Below are 20,976 nucleotides of genomic sequence, written 5' to 3'. Positions count from 1 at the left end.
CCAGCTGCTGGTCACTGATGTCCCCACTCCAGCTGCTGATCACTGATGTCCCCACTCCAGCAGCTCGTCACTGATGTCCCCATTACAGCTGCTGGTCACTGATGTCCCCACACCAGCTGCTGGTCACTGGAGTCCCCACACTTGCTGCTGGTCACTGGAGTCCCCACACCAGCTGCTCGTCACTGATGTCCCCATTCCAGCTGCTGGTCACTGATGTTCCCACTCCAGCTGCTGATCACTGATGTCCCCACTCCAGCAGCTCGTCACTGATGTCCCCATTCCAGCTGCTGGTCACTGATGTTCCCACTCCAGCTGCTGGTCACTGGAGCCCCAACAACAGCTGCTCGTCACTGGATTCCCCACTTCAGCTGCTGGTCACTGTTGACCCCACTCCAGCTGCTGGTCACTGATGTCCCCACACCAACTGCTGGTCACTGGAGTCCCCACACCAGCGGCTCATCACTCATGTCCCCACTCCAGCTGCTCGTCACTGATGTCCCCACTCCAGCTGCTGGTCACTGGAGTCCCCACACTTGCTGCTGGTCACTGATGTCCCCACCCCAGCTGCTGGTCACTGATGTCCCCACTCCAGCTGCTGGTCACTGGAATCCCCGCACCAGCTGCTCGTCACTGGATTCCCCATTCCAGCTGCTGGTCACTGTTGACCCCACTCCAGCTGCTGGTCACTGATGTCACGACTCCAGCTGCTGGTCACTGGAATCCCCACACCAGCTGCTCGTCACTCATGTCCCCACTCCATCTGCTGGTCACTGATGTCCCCACTCCAGCTGCTGGTCACTGGAGTCCCCACACTAGCTGATGGTCACTGATGTCCCCACTCCAGCTGCTGGACCTTGGAGTCCCCACTCCAGTTGCTGGTCACTCATGTCCCCACTCCAGCTGCTGGTCACTGGAGTCTCCACACCAGCTGCTGGTCACTAGAGTCCCCACTACAGCTGCTGGTCACTGATGTCTCCACTCTAGCTGCTGGTCACTGATGTCCCCTGTCCAGCTGCTCGTCACTGATGTCCCCACTCCAGATGCTGGTCACTGGAGTCCCCACTCCAGCTGCTGGTCACTGATGTCCCCATTCCAGCTGCTGGACCTTGGAGTCCCCACTCCAGCTGCTGGTCACTGATGACCCCACTACAGCTGCTGGTCACTGGGGTCCGCACTCCAGCTGCTGGTCACTGATGTCCCCACTCCAGCTGCTGGTCACTGGAGTCCCCACTCCAGCTGCTGGTCACTGATTTCCCCACTCCAGCTGCTGGGCACTCATGTCCCCACTCCAGCTGCTGGTCACTGGAATCCTCACTCCAGCTGCTGGTCACTGGAGTCCCCACACCAGCTGCTCATCACTGATGCCCACACTCCAGCTGCTAGTCACTGGAGTCTCCACACCAGCTGTTCGTCGCTGATGTCCCCACTCCAGCTGCTGGTCACTGATGTCCACACTCCAACTGCTGGTCACTGGAGTCGCCACTCCAGCTGCTGGGCATTGGATTCCCCACTCCAGCTGCTGGTCACTCATGTCCCCACCCAGCTGCTGGTCACTGTAGCCCCCACTCCAGCTGCTGGTCACTGATGTCCCCACTCCAGCTGCTCGTCCCTGGTGACCCCACTCCAGCTGCTGGTTACTGGTGTCCCCATTCCAGCTGCTGGTCACTGATGCCCCCACTCCAGCTGCTGGTCACTGATGTCGCCACTCCAGCTGCTGGACATTGGATTCCCCACTCCAGCTGCTGGTCACTGATGTCCCCACTCCAGCTGCTGGTCACTGGAGTCCCCACACCAGCTGCTCGTCACTCATGTCCCCACTCCAGCTGCTGATCACTGATGTCCCCATTCCAGCTGCTGGTCACTCATGTCCCCACTCCAGCTGCTGATCACTGATGTCCCCACTCCATCTGCTGGTTACTGGTGTCCCCACTCCAGCTGCTGGTCACTATATTCCCCACTCCAGCTGCTCGTCCCTGGTGTACCCACTCCAGCTGCTGGTCACTGATGCCCCCAATCCAGCTGCTGGTCTCTCATGTCCCCACCCAGCTGCTGGTCACTAGAGTCCCCACTCCAGCTGCTGGTCACTGATGTCCCCACTCCAGCTGCTGGTCACTGGAGTCCCCACCCCAGCTGCTGGTCACTGGAGTCCCCACACCAGCTGCTCATCACTGATGCCCCCACCCCAGCTGCTGGTCACTGGAGTCCCCACTCCAGCTGCTGGTCACTGGAGTCTCCACACCAGCTGTTCGTCGCTGATGCCCACACTCCAGCTGCTGGTCATTGGAGTCCCCACCCCATCTGCTGGTCACTGTAGCCCCCACTCCAGCTGCTGGTCAATGATGTCCCCACTCCAGCTGCGGGTCACTGGAGTCCCCACTCCAGCTGCTCATCACTCATGTCCCCACTCCAGCTGCTCGTCACTGGTGTCCCCACTCCATCTGCTCGTCCCTGGTGTCCCCACTCCAGCTGCTGGTCACTGGAGTCCCCACTCCAGCTGCTCATCACTCATGTCCCCACTCCAGCTGCTCGTCACTGGTGTCCCCACTCCATCTGCTCGTCCCTGGTGTCCCCACTCCAGCTGCTGGTTACTGGTGTCCCCACTCCAGCTGCTGGTCACTCATGTCCCCACTCCATCTGCTGGTCACTGGGGTCCCCACTCCAGCTGCTGGTCACTGGCGTCCCAACTCCAGCTGCTCGTCACTCATGTCCCCTCACCAGCTGCTGGTCACTGATGTCCCCACTCCAGCTGCTCATCCCTGGTGTCCCCACTCCAGCTGCTGGCTACTGGTATCCCCGCTCCAGCTGCTGGTCACTGATGTCCCCATTCCAGCTGCTGGTCACTGATGTCCCCACTCCAGCTGCTGGTCACTCATGTCCCCACTCCAGCTGCTGGTTACTGGTGTCACCACTCTAGCTGCTGGTCACTGATGTCCCCACTCCAGCTGCTCGTCCCTGGTGTCCCCACTCCAGCTGCTGCCTACTGGTGTCCCCACTCCAGCTGCTGGTCACTGCTGCCCCCATTCCAGCTGCTGGTCACTGATGCCCCCACTCCAGTTGCTGGTCACTCATGTCCCCACTCCAGCTGCTGGTTACTGGTGTCCCCACTCCAGCTGTTGGTCACTGGCGTCCCCACATCATCTGCTGGTCACTGGAGCCCCCACTCCAGCTGCCCGTCACTCATGTCCCCAGTCCAGCTGCTGGTCACTGATACCCCCATTCCAGCTGCTGGTCACTGGCAACCCCATTCCAGCTGCTGGTCACTGGAGTCCCCACTCTTGCTGCTGGTCACTGGAGTCCCCAATCCAGCTGCTCATCACTGATGTCCCCACTCCAGCTGCTGGTCCCTGATGTCCCCACTACAGCTGCTGGTCACTGGCGTCCCCATTTCAGCTGCTGGTCACTGGTGTCCCCACTCCAGCTGCTGGTCCCTGGTGTCCCCACTCCAGCTGCTGGTCACTGATGTCCCCACTGCTGGTCACTAGAGTCCCAACCCCTGCTGCTGGTCTCTGGTTTCCCCATTCAAGCTGCTTGTCCCTGGTGTCCCCACCCCAGCTGCTTGTCACTGGTGTCCCCACCCCAGCTGCTGGTCACTAGTGTCCCCACTCCAGCTGCTGGTCCCTGGTGTCCCCACTCCAGCTGCTGGTCACTGATGTCCCCACACCAGCTGCTGGTCCCTGGAGTCCCCACACCAGCTGCTGGTCACTGGAGTACCCAATCCAGCTGCTTGTCACTGATGTCCACATTCCAGCTGCTGGTTCCTGGTGTCCCCACTCCAGCTGCTGGTCATTGATGTCCCCACACCAGCTGCTGGTCGCTGGAGTCCTCACCCCAGCTGCTGGTCCCTGCACTCCCCACTCCAGCTGCTGGTCACTGAAGTCCCCACTCCAGCTGCTGGTCACTGGACTCCCCACTCCAGCTGCTGGTCACTGGTGTTCCCACCCCAGCTGCTGGTCACTGGCATCCCCACCCCAGCTGCTGGTCACTGGAGTCCCCACTCCAGCTGCTGGACCCTGGTGTCCCCACTCCAGCTGCTGGTCACTGGAGTCCCCACACTAGCTGCCGGACCCTGGTGTCCCCACTCCAGCTGCTGGTCACTGGTGTCCCCACACCATCTGCTGGTCACGGTAGCCCCCACTCCAGCTGCTGGTCACTCATGTCCCCACACCATTTGCTGGTCACTGTAGCCCCCACTCCAGCTGCTCGTCACTGATGTCCCCACTCCAGCTGCTCGTCCCTGGTGTCCCCACCCAGCTGCTGGTCACTGGAGTCCCCACTCGAGCTGCTGGTCACTGATGCCCCCATTCCAGCTACTGGTCTCTGACGCCCCCACTCAAGCTGCTGGTCACTCATGTCCCCACTCCAGCTGCTGGTCACTCATGTCCCCACTCCATCTGCTGGTCACTGGGGTCCCAACTCCAGCTGCTGGTCACTGATGTCTCCACCCCAGCTGCTGGTCCCTGGTGTTCCCGCTCCAGCTGCTGGACCCAGGTGTCCCCATTCCAGCTGCTGGTCACTGGAGTCCCCACACTAGCTGCTGGACCCTGGTGTCCCCACTCCAGCTGCTGGTCACTGGTGTCCCCACACCATCTGCTGATCACTGTAGCCCCCACTCCAGCTGCTCGTCACTGATGTCCCCACTCCAGCTGCTCGTCCCTGGTGTCCCCACCCAGCTGCTGGTCACTGGAGTCCCCACTCCAGCTGCTGGTCACTGATGTCCCCACTCCAGCTGCTGGTCACTGGAGCCCCCACAACAGCTGCTGGTCCCTGGCGTCCCCACTCCAGCTGCTGGTCACTGATGTCTCCACTCCAGCTGCTGGTCACTCATGTCCCCACTCCAGCTGCTGGTTACTGGTGTCCCCATCCCAGCTGCTGGTCACTGGAGTCCCCACACCATCTGCTGGTCACTGATGCCCCCATTCCAGCTGCTGGTCACTCATGTCCCCACTCCAGCTGATGGTTACTGGTGTCCCCACTCGAGCTGCTGGTCACTGATGCCCCCATTCCAGCTGCTGGTCTCTGACGCCCCCACTCAAGCTGCTGGTCACTCATGTCCCCACTCCAGCTGCTCGTCACTGATGTCCCCACTCCAGCTGCTGGTCACTCATGTCCCCACTCCATCTGCTGGTCACTGGGTTCCCCACTCCAGCTGCTGGTCACTGGAGTCCCAACTCCAGCTGCTCGTCATTCATGTCCCCTCACCAGCTGCTGGTCACTGATGTCCGCACCCCAGCTGCTGGTCCCTGGTGTTCCCGCTCCAGCTGCTGGACCCTGGTGTCCCCATTCCAGCTGCTGGTCACTGGAGTCCCCACACTAGCTGCTGGACCCTGGTGTCCCCACTCCAGCTGCTGGTCACTGGTGTCCCCACACCATCTGCTGATCACTGTAGCCCCCACTCCAGCTGCTGGTCACTCAGGTCCACACTCCAGCTGCTGGTTACTGGTGTCCCCACTCCAGCTGCTGGTCACTGGAGCCCCCACAACAGCTGCTGGTCACTGGCGTCCCCACACCAGCTGCTGGTCACTGATGTCTCCACTCCAGCTGTGGGTCACTCATGTCCCCACTCCAGCTGCTCGTCACTGATGTCCCCACTCCAGCTGCTCGTCTCTGGTGTCCCCACCCAGCTGCTGGTCACTGGAGTCCCCACTCCAGCTGCTGGTCACTGATGTCCCCACTCCAGCTGCTGGTCACTGGAGCCCCCACAACAGCTGCTGGTCACTGGCGTCCCCACAACAGCTGCTGGTCACTGGCGTCCCCACACCAGCTGCTGGTTACTGGTGTCCCCACCCCAGCTGCTGGTCACTGGATTCCCCACACCATCTGCTGGTCACTGATGCCCCCATTCCAGCTGCTGGTCACTCATGTCCCCACTCCAGCTGCTGGTTACTGGTGTCCCCACTCCAGCTGCTGGTCACTGATGCCCCCATTCCAGCTGCTGTTCTCTGACGCCCCCACTCAAGCTGCTGGTCACTCATGTCCCCACTCCAGCTGCTCGTCACTGATGTCCCCACTCCAGCTGCTGATCACTCATGTCCCCACTCCATCTGCTGGTCACTGATGTCCCCACCCCAGCTGCTGGTCCCTGGTGTTCCCGCTCCAGCTGCTGGACCCTGGTGTCCCCACTCCAGCTGCTGGTCTCTGGAGTCCCCACACTAGCTGCTGGACCCTGGTGTCCCCACTCCAGCTGCTGGTCACTGGTGTCCCCACACCATCTGCTGATCATGGTAGCCCCCACTCCAGCTGCTGGTCACTCATGTCCACACTCCAGCTGCTGGTTACTGGTGTCCCCACTCCAGCTGCTGTGCACTGGAGTCCCCACACCATCTGCTGGTCACTGTAGCCCCCACTCCAGCTGCTCGTCACTGATGTCCCCACTCCAGCTGCTCGTTCCTGGTGTCCCCACCCAGCTGCTGGTCACTGGAGTCCCCACTCCAGCTGCTGGTCACTGATGCCCCCATTCCAGCTGCTCGTCACTGATGTCCCCACTCCAGCTGCTCGTCCCTGGTGTCCCCACTCCAGCTGCTGGTCACTGTAGCCCCCACTCCAGCTGCTCGTCACTGATGTCCCCACTCCAGCTGCTCGTCCCTGGTTTCCCCACTCCAGCTGCTGGTCAATGGAGCCCCCACAACAGCTGCTGGTCACTGGAGCCCCCACAACAGCTGCTGGTCACTGGAGTCCCCACAACAGCTGCTGGTCACTGGAGCCCCCACAACAGCTGCTGGTCACTGGAGTCCCCACTCCAGCCGTTGGTCACTGATGCCCCCACTCCAGCTGCTGGACACTCATGTCCCCACTCCAGCTGCTGGACACTCATGTCCCCACTCCAGCTGCTCATGCCTGGTGTCCCCACTCCAGCTGCTGGCTACTGGTGTCCCCACTCCAGCTGCTGGTCACTGATGCCCCCATTCCAGCTGCTGGTCACTCATGTCCCCACTCCATCTGCTGGTTACTCGTGTCCCCACTCCAGCTGCTGGTCACTGATGTCCCCACTCCAGCTGCTGGTTACTGGTGTCCCCACTCCAACTGCTGGTCACTGATGCCCCCATTCCAGCTGCTGGTCACTGGCGTCCCCACACCATCTGCTGGTCACTGGAGCCCCCACTCCAGCTGCCCATCACTCATGTCCCCTCACCAGCTGCTGATCACTGGAGTCCCCACATCAGCTGCTGTTCACTGATGTCCCCACTCCTGCTGCTGGTTACTGGTGTCTCCACTCCAGCTGCTGGTAACTGGAGTCCCCACACCATCTGCTGGTCACTGGAGCCTCCACTCCAGCTGCCCGTCACTGATGTCCCCACTCCAGCTGCTCGTCCCTGGTGTCCCCACTCTAGCTGCTGGTTAATGGTGTCCCCAATCCAGCTGCTGGTCACTGATGCCCCCAATCCAGCTGCTGATCTCTCATGTCCCCTCTCCAGCTGCTCGTCACTCATGTCCCCACTCCAGCTGCTGGTCACTGATACCCCCATTCCAGCTGCTGGTCACTGGCAACCCCATTCCAGCTGCTGGTCACTGGAGTCCCCACTCCAGCTGCTGGTCACTGAAGTCCCCACTACAGCTGCTGGTCACTGGCGTCCCAATTTCAGCTGCTGGTCACTGCAGTCCCCACTCCAGCTGCTGGTCCCTGGTGTCCCCACTCCAGCTGCTGGTCACTGAAGTCCCCACTACAGCTGCTGGTCACTGGCGTCCCCATTTCAGCTGCTGGTCACTGCAGTCCCCACTCCAGCTGCTGGTCCCTGGAGTCCCCACACCAACTGCTGTTCACTGGAGTACCCACTCCAGCTGCTTGTCACTGATGCCCCCACTCCAGCTGCTGGTCACTGGTGTCCCCACTCCAGCTGCTGATCCCTGGTGTCCCCACTCCGGCTGCTGGTCACTGATGTCCCCACTCCAGCTGCTGGTCCCTGATGTCCCCACTACAGCTGCTGGTCACTGGCGTCCCCATTTAAGCTGTTGGTCACTGGATTCCCCACTCCAGCTGTGGTCCCTGGTGTCGCCACTCCAGCTGCTGGTCACTGATGTCCCCACTCCAATTGCTGGTCACTGATGTCCCCACTGCTGGTCACTGGAGTCCCAACTCCAGCTGCTGGTCTCTGGTTTCCCCATTCCAGCTGCTTGTCCCTGGTGTCCCCACCTCAGCTGCTGGTCACTGGGGTCCCCACTCCAGCTGCTGGTTGCTGGAATCCCCACCCCAGCTGCTGGTCCCTGGAGTCCCCACTCCAGCTGCTGGTCACTGGTCTCCCCACTCCAGCTGCTGGTCACTGGTGTCCCCACCCCAGCAGCTGGTCACTGGCATCCCCACCCCAGCTGCTGGTCACTGGAGTCCCCACTCCAGCTGCTGGACCCTGGTATCCCCACTCCAGCTGCTGGTCACTGATGTCCCCACTCCAGCTGCTGGACCCTGGTCTCCCCACTCCAGCTGCTGGTCACTGATGTCCCCATTCCAGCTGCTGGTCCCTGGTGTCTCCAGTCCAGCTGTTGTTTGCTGGTGTTCCTGCTTTCAACCTTCATTCATTGGCATTCCCGCTTCGGAGGCCGAGAGATGGGAGGAAAAGAAGGTGAAAAAATGATAGAGAAGAGGTGGAATGGACGAGTTTGAGCTGGAGCATCCTACATCGCCGACATCCTCTTGGAATTTTGGAACAGCCATGAACGGAATGGTCTACTCTTGGTTCCATGTTCTGATTCATTCAGATATTGAGTAAGGTCTCCATGACACTTTCCCCATTATGCTCCTGTCCAGTGGGCATACTGCAACTTAACACACCATACATCTATGTTTGCTCAGTTAACTATTAACTGAAGTAGAATAGTCAAGCACTTAAACCTGTTCTACCTTTCAATGAAATCATGGCTATTCTGCGACCTTCCTTCATCAACTCACACCGTCCCATTTCCCTTAATACCCCAGTTAACAACAAATTATCAATTTCCATTTTAAACGTAATAGTTACTCTTGTATCAATTGCTATTTGCAGAGAGTATCAAAATTTAACTACCCATTGTGTTTAGATGTGTTTCATAATTCTATTCCTGAATAGTTTGGTTCTAATGTCTGCACTATTTTCTTTGTCCTAGTCTCCCCAGCTATTCCATTACAGCCCTCTAACATAAACATATCATAGAGTCATAGAGTCATCTAAGTGTATAGCATGGAAACAGACCCTTCAGTTCATTTTGTCCATGCTGGCAAAATATCCTAAACTAATTTAGTCCCATTTGCTAGCATTTGGCCAATTTCCCTCTCAGCCCTTCCTATTCATGTACCCATCCAGATGCCTTTTAAATGTTGTAATTGTACCAGCCTCCACCACTTGCTCTGGCTGCTCATTCCATACACACACCACCCTCTTCATGTAAAAGCTGCACATTAGGTCCCTTTTAAATTTTTTCCCTTTCACCTTACATCAATGACCTCCAGTTTTAGACTACCCTACCCTGGGGAAAAGACCTTGACTACTTGCCTTTCCATGCCTCTTATGTTTTTATAAACCTCTATAAGGTCACCCCTCAGCCTATGAACTCCAGGAAAAATAGCCCCAGCCTATTCAGTGTCTCCCTATAGCTCAAACCTCCAACCCTGAACCATCCTTGTAAATCTTTTCTGAACCCTTTCAAGTTTAACAATATCTTTCCTATAGCAGAGAGACCAGAGTTGAATGCAGTATTCCAAAAGTGGCCTAACAATGTCCTGTACTGGTACATGATGAAATCCCAACTCTTATTTTCAATTCATTGACTAATAAAGGCAAGCATGCCAAACACCTTCTTCACTATTATATCTACCTCGGACTCTACTTTTAAGCAACTATAAACCTGCACTCCGAGGTCTAAGAACTCTTGAAAACCTCACTATTAAGTGGATAAGCCCTGCTCTGATTTGCCTTTCCAAAATGCAGCACCTCGCCTTTATCTAAATCAAATTCCATCTGGCACTCCTCCGCCCATTGGCCCATCTGATCAAGATCCTGTTGTACTCTGAGGTAACCTTCTTCACTGTCCAATACACTCTCAATCTTGGTGTCATCTGTAAGCTCACTAATCGTACATCCGATGTTCACATCCAAATCACTTATATAAATGATGTAAAGCAGTGGACCAAGCACCGACCCTTGTGGCACACCACAGGTCACAGGCCTCCAGTCTGAAAAGTAACCCTCCACTAACTACCCTGTATTCTACCTTCAGGCCAGTTCGGTATCCAAATGACAAGTTCTCCCTGCATTCCATGTGATTCTAACCTTGTTAACCAATCTACCCTGAAGAACCTTGTCTATTGCCTTATTGAAATCCATATAGGTCACTTCTGCCACTCTGCCTTCATCAATCCTCTTCGATACTTCTTCAAAAAACACAATCAAGTTAGCAAGACACGATTTCACATGCACAAAGCCATGCTGACTATCTCTAATCAGTCCTTGCCTTTCATTACACATATAAATCCTGTCCCTCAGGAGCCCCTCCAACAACTTACCCACCACTAATGTCAGGCTCATCAGTCTATAGTACACTGGCTTTTTCTTACCAGTTTTCTTAAAAAGTGACTCAACATTAACCAACCTCTAGTCTTCCAACACGCTATTGATGATACAAATATCACAGTAAGGGGCCTAACAATCACTTCCCTAGCTTCCCCATATCAGATCCCATGGATTTATCTAGCTTTATGCGTTTTAAGATGTCCAGCACCTCCGCCTCTGTAATATGGACATTTTTCAAGATATCGCTATTTATTCCCCCAAGTTCTCTCGCTTCCATCTCCTTTTTCACAGTAAATACTGATGCAAAATACTCGTTTAGTATCTCCCCATCTCCTGCGATTCCAAACATAGGCGGCCTTGCTGATCTTTAAGGGGCCATATTCTCTCCCTAATTACTGTTTTGTCTTGGATGTATTTGCAGAATCCCTTTGGATTCTCCTTGACCCTATTTGCTAAAGCTATCTCATGTCCTCTTTTTGCCCTCCTAATTTCCCTCTTGATGAATGGTACCCAATGCTTACATTCTCTATTGATCCATGGTATGTTATGGGATTAATCCCAGACCAACAGGGCTGTAGCTTTAAGGCGGTTACACAACATCACAATGTGTTCCTGCATAGAGGTACCCACTTCACCTTCATTGTCTCTGCCTGTAATGGAGTTAGTTTTGCAATGTGTAGTCAGTAGTGTAATATTCAGTAAGCACAGAATCCTGACTACGAGTGTATGTCTGTGATATAGAGCCATGGACATTGATAATTTTGTTAATAAACTTCCAAATGTCTATCTCAACAAAAAGGCAACTCTCTGTGAGATATATTATGTAGATTCACATGTAAAATAACACATCAGTGAACAGTCGAATATATATAGAGAAACCGACACAGCCTCACCAGATCAGCACTGTTTCAAACGTTCTGTCGAGTATTGTCTTGTATGATTTCCTGTGGGTTTGATATTTTTAACTGTACACATTCAATAATATGATCATTAGAACACCATACTATATACATTAAAGCAGTATTGCTTCACCAACCACCACACACAGTTCTGCTAAGTCTGCTCTAAGTCTGGAAAACACCTTTTCCAACTATACCTTCATCTCTTAAATTACAGGAAATACAATCTAATGTGTAAACACTCCTCAGAGTTTAATCCTTAGGTTGCAGGTATAATTGTAATAAGTCTATGCTGCCCTTCTTCAATGACCAATGTATACTTTCTAAGATCTGGCACCAAAAATTGCATTCCAGGTCTAGGTTAACCAGCATTTGTATAGAAGAAACGGAATTGCTGCCCCTTGTATTCTTGTCCTTAAAATATAAAGGCCGGCATTCTAATAGAGTTTTTAAATTATTTGCTGCACCTGTTCATGGTGTTTTATTAATTCAGGTACACGGATCCTTTTGGACCTCTACTATTTCCACCTTTTCACTATTTAGAAAGCACTCTGTCCCATCCTTTCACATCCTAAATAAATGTTCTCATCAGCTCGTAGATTCCTTCGCTGAGTTGGTGTGGTTTTCTGCAGAGGTTTCGTCACCTCGCCAGGTGACATCATCAATGCATCTTTGATACAGTGTTGGTGGTCTGTGCACCTGGTATTTATCTGTCTCTTTTTTCTGGTACTTCCAGTTCTGTAACTGAGTGGTTTGTGTACGGGGTCCAGTTCAATGTGTTTATTGATTGAGTTCCGGTTGGAGTGCCAGGCTTCAAGGACCTCTCTCACATGTCTCTATTTAGCCTGTGCTAGGATGGTTACATTGTCCCAGTTGAATTCTTATCCCTTGTTGGCTGTGTGGTTGGAAATGAGAGAGTGCTGGTCATGTCTAGCAGTGGTGAGTTGATGCTCATGCACTCATATGGTCAGTTTTTTTCTTGTTTGTCCTTTGTAGTATTTTTCACAGTCTTTGCAGGATATCTTGTAGGTAACATTCATCCTGTTGGAAGTTGGTATTGGGTCTTCAACTTTTGTGAGGAGCTGGTGAAATGTCCTTATATTTGCCTTCATTGAGTTCCATTTGCCAGAGTTTGCCATTCACTTAATCCATCTCTCTATTATGTTATGCCTCAATCTATGTAGCTTGTGAAACTGCCGGTCTTTATATAACCCACAAATTCATTTGTAGCTTTCTGATCCTTCATGTAAGTTATTAATAAATAAGATGAAAAATTGAGGTTACATCACAAGTATTCATGGGTCTTGAGTTCATGTAATCCAAATCTATTTCACTTAAAGTCTATTTACAGTAATTGCTTCAAGGAAAATGTTATCCTGTCATTTGTGGTTACATATTAGTACAGGTCCTTAAGGGAAAGTTGTGTGCTAACCCACTGCACGATTCAGTCCATTATTCCATTGTAATACATCCCTTATTCACCAGTCTGGGCTCATACCTCATGGTATAGATTCAATTTTGCCTACCTACATATTATTTATGCATGTTAATCATGTTCACACAGGCGATAACCGTGCAAATGAAAACCTGGGATTACTCAGCTTTCATACATTATTCCTTCGGGAGCACAATCGCTTGGCGAGAGAGCTGAAGAAGATGAATCCACACTGGAGTGGAGAAACAATCTACCAGGAGGCGAGGAAAATCATTGGAGCATTTCAACAGGTAGAGAAAGAAATGGATCCATCTTGAATCAAATAGCGGCTTTAGGACGAGAGATTCTCGAAACATTATGTCAACATCATCCCCATCGTTTGTTGCAATCTATTTGTTAGAGATTGATTGGTATGATTTGTCAACAGTTCTATTACCATTAAAACACATTAATATCAAGGTTGCAGAGGACAAAAAGGATAGACCCTCACCTCTTCTTCATCTGACATTTGACATGATTATGTCTCTGTATGTTGCTGCATGTGAGATTCCATGTGTAGGTATGAAAATCTCTTGCTCAAAGCCATTCTTTGAACATAACAGAAATGAGTGACTTGTTATGATCCCAGTAAAGACTGCCAAGTATATGTTCCATTCTGACTGGGGACAGAATGTAACATAAATTTGACAGTCTTTTCTAGAATCCAAACAAGTCACTCATTTCTATTATCTTTAAAATAGTTGGACGTGTGACACACTAAGAGAGAAAAGGCACAAGATTTTATAATTTTAAAAAAAACAGCAATAAACTATTGTATAAAGTTTGATCAGTGCAATCTATGATATAAACATAATCTAACACCCAATTAGAATTAAGATGTAGTAAAATGGAAACAAAGTTGCTATAGTGAAGCACACCACAGACTACATTAAAGAGCAAATACAGCTAAGCTATATCCTGCAAATTTCTCAGCAAGTTTCCCCATGCTCCCCCCCATACTGCCAAAATGTTATTGACATGGTGGGTCACCACATCTCATTAAAACTTTACCTGGGATTGCAATTTTTTCTCTTACTTCAGAACTAGCTCAGAGGTCACTCTGTCAGAGACTGCTTAAGATTAGATTAGATATCCTACAGTGTGGAAACCAGCCATTTGGCCCAACAAGTCCACACCAACCCTCCAAAGAGTAACCAAACCAGACCCATTCACCAACATTTAATCCTGACTAATGGACCTGACACTATGAGCAATTTAGCATGGCCAATTCACCTGATCTGCACATCTTTGGACTGTGGAAGGAAACCGGAGCACCTAGAGGAAACCCACGCAGACACAGGGAGAATGTGCAAACTCCACACAGATAGTTGCCTCAGGCAGGAATCAAACCCAAGTGCCTGGTGCTGTGAGGCAGCAGTGCTAACCACTGAGCCACCGCACCACCCTAAATGACTGCTGGCTTTTCTTCTGTGGGAACCTTGCTCCCACTGGATTCTTGCAGATTATACCGAGCATTTACTCACAGGCACAACTCTAGCTGATGGTGGGGTGGAAGGGAGTAGGTCCACAGCTAATAATAATCCTGGTAGTTAGTACTAAATTATACAATTGATTTATTACTTGACTTCATCAAGCACAATCACACTTACTTTGTACAAGTTCAGTTAAAACTAACTTAATTCAATACAAGTTTAATACAGGCATTTTATATAAAACTTAAAAAATCCAAAATTGCAGAACTTAATGATTGCAGGCCCCAAGCCTAAGATACATGCACAATAAAAAGCAAATTACTGCAGATGCTGGAATCTGAAACCAAAAGAGAAAATTCTGGAAAATCTCAGCAGGTCTGGCAGCATCTGTAAGGAGAGAAAAGAGCTGACATTTCGAGTCTAACTGACCTTTTGTCAAAGCTGTCAAATAATTATTGTACATGTATACCTCTGGCTCTGGATTTGTTTTGCCTGTGAGCTCCCTTCCATCCATCTTCACATATTTCTGTTTGTTTCTATTTATTTGTTAGTTTACGTAGGTAAAGGGATAATTTTCACCTTCACTCCTTGGACAATGAATTGGTGGTGAAGATTTCCTATTTTTTATAGAAATTATTGGACTTGGGAATTTTGTTCTTTAACAGACACACAACACATTCTGCTCTGCCAGTTTATTGTCGAAATAATGAAAGCAAAAATTATCCTCTCATCCTTTCAACTTGTTAACCTATTGAGTTATCCAGATGCTCAAATTTGTAGTATTTACTCATTGCTTGAACAGAATGCTAAGTATAATATGGTTGGGATTTTGCAGTTTTCGGGTGAGGGTTTTAGATAGGAGTGGAGCTTTAGTTCCAGGAAAAGCAAAGCAAGGGGTAGATCTGTGAGTCTCGGAGGCCACCCACTTGTCTTCGATCCAGTCACTTGGACCTGCAAAATGCATGCAGATTAATCAACACCTCAACCCCTATAAAAACTGACAGCCTGCCCATGCTGGTCTAACAGTGGAGTAGGCCAGCTCCTTCTTGTCCCACCGAGAGCTGAAGCAATTACAGTCTTGGGCAGGATGAGGCCTTTTGGTGGTTATTAATTGACCACTTAACAGCCTTCTTTGTCAGTGAGTCAAGGCGGTCAAAACCTCATTTCTGAGGTGGCAGGAAAGATGCCGGTATAACCATGGTGCTCACCTATCCAATTAGCCTACCTCCCAACAGCTTCTTTGCTTCTTCTCATGTCTTCACTCTCCCTTGGTGGATCCTGAGACATGAAGGCTGCACAATTACAACATCAAGTATGTGTTTATTAATGGCAGACATTCAAGTCTTTCCAACCAGAGAGTAATTTCGAACATGATAAAACTTTAATGCTGCTGACTCTAATTCATTCTAGGAGAGTAACTGGACAGTGTAATGTAGATAAGCCTGCAATCACTAAGATTTATCATTTTATATTTCCAAATTTCATTTAAGAACGCCTATACCAAACCTGTATTGAATTCTTGACTGGCAAACCTATAGGGTTTGTGGTGTTTGTAAAGAACATTGATTTGTTCTTACTAATCTTAAATGGGAAGAAATTACAAAATTGGAGTTTTCTATATAATTCTGGGATCACATACTCTCAGCTGTAATACAGATCAAAGGATTAGGGGTAAAATGCTTTATTCCTATATTTAGCCCATGCCCCATTGAATTTTCTGAAATGTTCATTGGACGTGGCATCGTTGACTAGGCAGCATTTATTGTCCATCCCTTGTTGCACTTGAGATGGTAGTGGTGCGCTATCTCTTGACCCACTGCAGTCCAAGTGCTATAGGTTGCCCCACAGGGTTGCATGATTTTGACCGAGCAACAGTGAAGGAACTACAATATATTTCCAAGTCAGGATGGTGAGTGGCTTGGAACTTGCAGGTAGTGTGTTCCCATTCTGCTACCCTTGTCCTTCTAGATGGAAGCAGAGAGGTGCTTGGAAGATGCTGCCTAAGGATCTTTTTGGTGAATTTCTCCAATGTACCTTGTAAATAATACACATGACTACTGCCGAGCATTTGTAAGGGAGGAAGTGATTGCTTGTGGATGTGATGCCAATCAATTGGGCTGCTTTGTCCTGGATGGTGTCAAGCTTCTTGAGTATTGTTAGAGTTGCACCCATCCAGGCAATTGGAGCATATTCCATCACACTCCTGACTTGTGCCTCTTAGATTGTGGACAGACTTTGGGAGTCAAAAGGTGGGTTACTCGCTGCAGTATTCCTAGCCTCTGAACTGCTATTGTAGCCACTATATCTATGTGGTGGGACCAACTGAGTTCCTAGTCAATGCTAACACCCCCAGGAGGTTGATAATGGGGAATTCAGTGATGGTAACACCATTGAATGTCAAGGAGCAGCGATTAGATTGTCTCTTATTGGATATGGTCAAAGCCTGGCATTTGTGAGGCATAAATGTTACTTGCCATTTGTCAGCCCAATCCTGGATGTTGTCTACATCTTGTTGCATTTGAACATGGATTACTTCAGTATCTAAGGAGTTGCTGCCAATTTTGGAGCAAAGGATTACAGTGAGGAAAAATAAGAAAAACTGGTAAAAAAAATTACAGAGAACATACCTGTAGCGACTATTCCAAACACTTAACTTGCTCATCACTTATAAATATTAATAATTGTGTTTTGACAGATAATAAATTACAGAGATTATGTTCCCCTAGTAATTGGTAAGGATGCAACAGGAAAATATCTCCATCAGTACCGAGGCTACAATGCATCAGTAGATCCCAGGCTCTCTAATGTTTTCGCTACAGCTGCAATGCGCTTTGGACATGTCACGATTCAGCCAACCATGAAACGTTATAATGAAAAATACCAGGAGGACCCGAGGTATCCCAGCATGCTCCTGCATGACACCCTTTTTGCTACAGGGAATTTACTTGAGAAAGGTACTCAACATTACTTTTCCCCCTTGAAATAAACAGCAGTTCAGATGTCCATAAAATAACAACCAATTCAAATTATGAATGCACTTCTGGTTAAGTGAGTGCTGGATTATAGAACATTGGTCTAATTTCAGCTTTCAGAATTAATAAGCAGTTTTTCCAGATGGATAAAATTAGAAAAAGTATACTACTGCCCCATCAAGCACTCATGTAAATCACAGGCTAGATACAGAATAAAGTTCTCTCCACCATGTTACGTCAAATACTCATGACCAGGTATGGCATGAGTGCCGGAAATTACAAGATCAGAAATGAATCTGAAGTCTCTCTGGCAACATGTTCTACTTTGAACAGCAAACACTTTTCATATCCTTACGCAATCCAATTATATGTATGTTCCATGTGTGTATCTACACCTCAGTCATCTACTAGCTAATGCAACTATAATATTTCCATATAATCTTCTCCAACAATCTCTTGATACACACACTAACCTCAATCAAACAGTTAAACCTAAATTATATCTGCATATCTCCTCCAAGTCCAAATTTTCTCTATACCATCTTTTCGTTATCTTCCCTTCCACAGTGGGGTAATAGGTGGGTGCAGGATTGACTATAAAATCAGACACTATTGCATGACTCAAATAATCAAACACCCACGATCGAACAATTGAATATGGCAGTGGTATTTTCCCCAGCATCTAACCAACCCCACAGATATTTTATGACAGTTAGGGCTATGAGGGGCAGACAGGAAAGTAAAAGCTACGGTCGAAGAATCTTTGCCATATTGAATGGTGGAGCAGGTTCAATAGGACAAAATGGTTGATTGCTGCTTTGCCTTCTTATGATCTTCTTATGTAAATGATTTAAAACATATCAAACCTAATGTTAATGTTATATACTTTCCACTTAACTCCATATCTTCCTCTGTTTCAAATATTTATCCAATATTCTTGTAAGTGATACAATGGTTGCACTGCAATGCATCAAAGTTGCATTGGAAAAGCTTCCATGTGTCTATAGTAAAGCATTTCTTTCACTGTACATTGGGAAACATGACAATAAATCAATCAATAATTTTCTACATAATAGAAACTTCAGTCTTCATCTAAAATTTCAAAATAGATAACTCCTCATCACAATCTCCCTAACTAGACAAAATAATCTACATTTCATTTCATCAAAACCTTTGTAACTTAACAATAAATTATACTAAATCACCTCTTATTCTCTTGTCTGCCAGTGAAAATCAACTCAAATCATTTCATTGCACCCCTATGTTTTATAGTTACCAATCCCAGATTAAATCTGCCATATACTGTTTAGTGTTTTAATACATAATTACATTAATTCCTAAAGCTACTCTAAGTACTCAAACAGTGGCCTCTCAAATCCTTTGTTCAAATTTAAATTTTATTTATGTTTTGTACTCTATGCCCTTATTTAGAAATATAAAATGCAGTCAGCTCTTTCTTATGGTTCTTTAACCTGCTGTTATTTCCAGGGAATTAAATTTGACTGCCCACCTCCTTCTATTCATCTATTCATTTCAATGTCTTTCGATCAAGCCTTGCTCGAATCACTCACAGATATTTTTACTTTACATTTATTCACATTAAATCAGAACCATCAGTCTCTATCTATTCCACTTATCCATTGTTGGTAAATTTTCATCTTCATCATCTGCGTGATAATCTGGTCAAGTGGTCACCCAAATTGCCCATCCATCCATGCATCCCATTTATCCGACAATCTATTGCATTTTCAACTCAATGAAATCAGTGGAATGACTGATCTATCAATTTTCCCTTGTCATTACTCACATATCTTTCCTTATATGCCTTTATTTTCTGAGTGATTCCTCCTTTCCACTTTTCACAACTGCTTTCTGTATTGATTAATATAAAATATATCTGCAGTCACCCATCAAACCCTCCCAAATCAAACATGAGTCATTTGCAAATTATCTGATCAGTAATTTTGATTTGAACTAATGCTGATGCACAACTTCAAGTTTTAGGTTAATAGTTTCAAGGTAAAGACTTAAGAAGACATAAAATGTGAAAGTAGCACACATAGTTGCAAATGTTCTACTGCAAAAGAAAGAAGAATTAAACTTGAAATAGCAATGTGTTTTGATTTTTAGGTGGAATTGACCCAATCTTTCGAGGCTTGTTTGGTTACCCGGCCAAATTGCAGTCCCAAAGCTCCATGATGCCAGATGAACTGCGTGAGAAGTTGTTTGTACCACCACACCACATAGGGCTGGACCTGTCTGCCATAAACATACAGCGCTCTCGAGACCATGGGCTTCATGGTAATAGAAAATGACTACAGTAAAAAGCTGGTCTGCTAATTCAGCTGTTTCAGTCTCAAGTGTAATTGATGATGCTTTTCCTGCCTCTCTGCACATTCTGATTATAGTTCACTAAGCACAAAATCTACATTTGATGAAATGGACCAGCAAGCACATTGAGAAATAGATTTTGTTGTGCTTAATTTGAAATTAGTGAAAACATCATACTCTGCATCTTCTTTCACTAATTTTATTTTGTACTTACCTTAAATTAGAAACAGAATAATAATCACCATCTTTACTCTTTAAATTCAGGTTATAATGCATGGCGCAGGTTCTGTGCACTTTCTGAGCCCCAAAATATTTTGGATCTTTCTCGCGTCCTTAACAATGTGGAACTTGCAACTAACCTCCTTAAGTTGTATGGAAGTCCAGACAACATTGATGTGTGGGTGGGGGGCATCTCAGAACCATTCATGGAAGGTGGCAGGGTCGGTCCTCTGTTTGCCTGCTTGATAGGACAACAATTCAAGAACCTGAGAGATGGAGACAGGTAAGAGAAATATTGAGACTTTCAAAGAAATCAATTTGTACACTGTGTTACAGTCTTCTCCCTTCAATGAAACAGCTTTTCCCTCCAGGTGGCCTAAATTTTGTTTCTCAGTGATTAACAAAAACATGGATCAAAAGTTGGCATTGCTAGTCCTAATGCTTCCATCTCATTCACCACTCATCCCACACTTACCACTATAACCTCCACCATGATACACCCAGTTCTCCTCCACAATATTATTATCGTGTTAAGACATCCTCTTAACTGCAGTTTCTAGAATTTCAGACATTTCCAACATTATCTCCATTAAAATTACCATTGGATCCTTGATTTGGAGACGCCGGTTTTGGACTGAGGTGCACAAAGTTAAAAATCACACAACACCAGATTATAGTCCAACAGGTTTATTTGGAAGCACTAGCTTTTGGAATGTTGCTCCTTCATCAGGTAGTTGACCACCTGATGAAGGAGCAGCGCTCCGAAAGCTGGTGCTTCCAAATAAACCTGTTGGACTATAATCTGGTGTTGTGTGATTTTTAACACAGGATCCTTGACGCATATGTCATTGTATTGATGAACATTTGCAATCTCACCCCCGCTGACAAATATAACAGAAATACCAGAAGAAGTTTGTTGGTAGCTTCTCTTCCCTTTTCCCTTTCAGATCAGAAAGCTATTGATCATGAGTCTTATTTCACAGACCTGCTAAAAAATACTACTTTCCCCTATAAGTATGCCATATTTCAGACCTGAGACACCAATAGGCCTCCAGGCTTTGACAATGCAAGTGTAGATGTATCTGCACCAACACATGTCCCTACAATTTGACAGTTTTAGAATCTGAACTCCTGAGTTAAAGAAAGACTCAGGCAAGTCAACATGATGGACTA

At 48.3% G+C, this 20,976-nt stretch overlaps 1 protein-coding gene across 1 annotated transcript in view; it reads left to right on the top strand.

The window, feature by feature from the left end:
• LOC122564094 (eosinophil peroxidase-like) overlaps positions 1-20,976 on the top strand; it is an 89,749-nt gene that overhangs the window by 48,892 nt on the left and 19,881 nt on the right. Inside the window, exons 9-12 of the mRNA XM_043718655.1 lie at positions 12,939-13,099; positions 16,977-17,235; positions 19,384-19,554; positions 19,849-20,086. Coding sequence (XP_043574590.1) covers positions 12,939-13,099; positions 16,977-17,235; positions 19,384-19,554; positions 19,849-20,086 — 829 coding nt within the window. The remainder of the gene's footprint in view (positions 1-12,938; positions 13,100-16,976; positions 17,236-19,383; positions 19,555-19,848; positions 20,087-20,976) is intronic.

This window comes from Chiloscyllium plagiosum, chromosome 28 (assembly GCF_004010195.1).
Source record: "Chiloscyllium plagiosum isolate BGI_BamShark_2017 chromosome 28, ASM401019v2, whole genome shotgun sequence".
In the NCBI taxonomy this organism is placed as follows: domain Eukaryota; kingdom Metazoa; phylum Chordata; class Chondrichthyes; order Orectolobiformes; family Hemiscylliidae; genus Chiloscyllium; species Chiloscyllium plagiosum.
The sequence above is the reverse complement of the archived record's forward strand: the minus strand, read 5'-3'. Positions and strand labels throughout refer to the sequence as shown.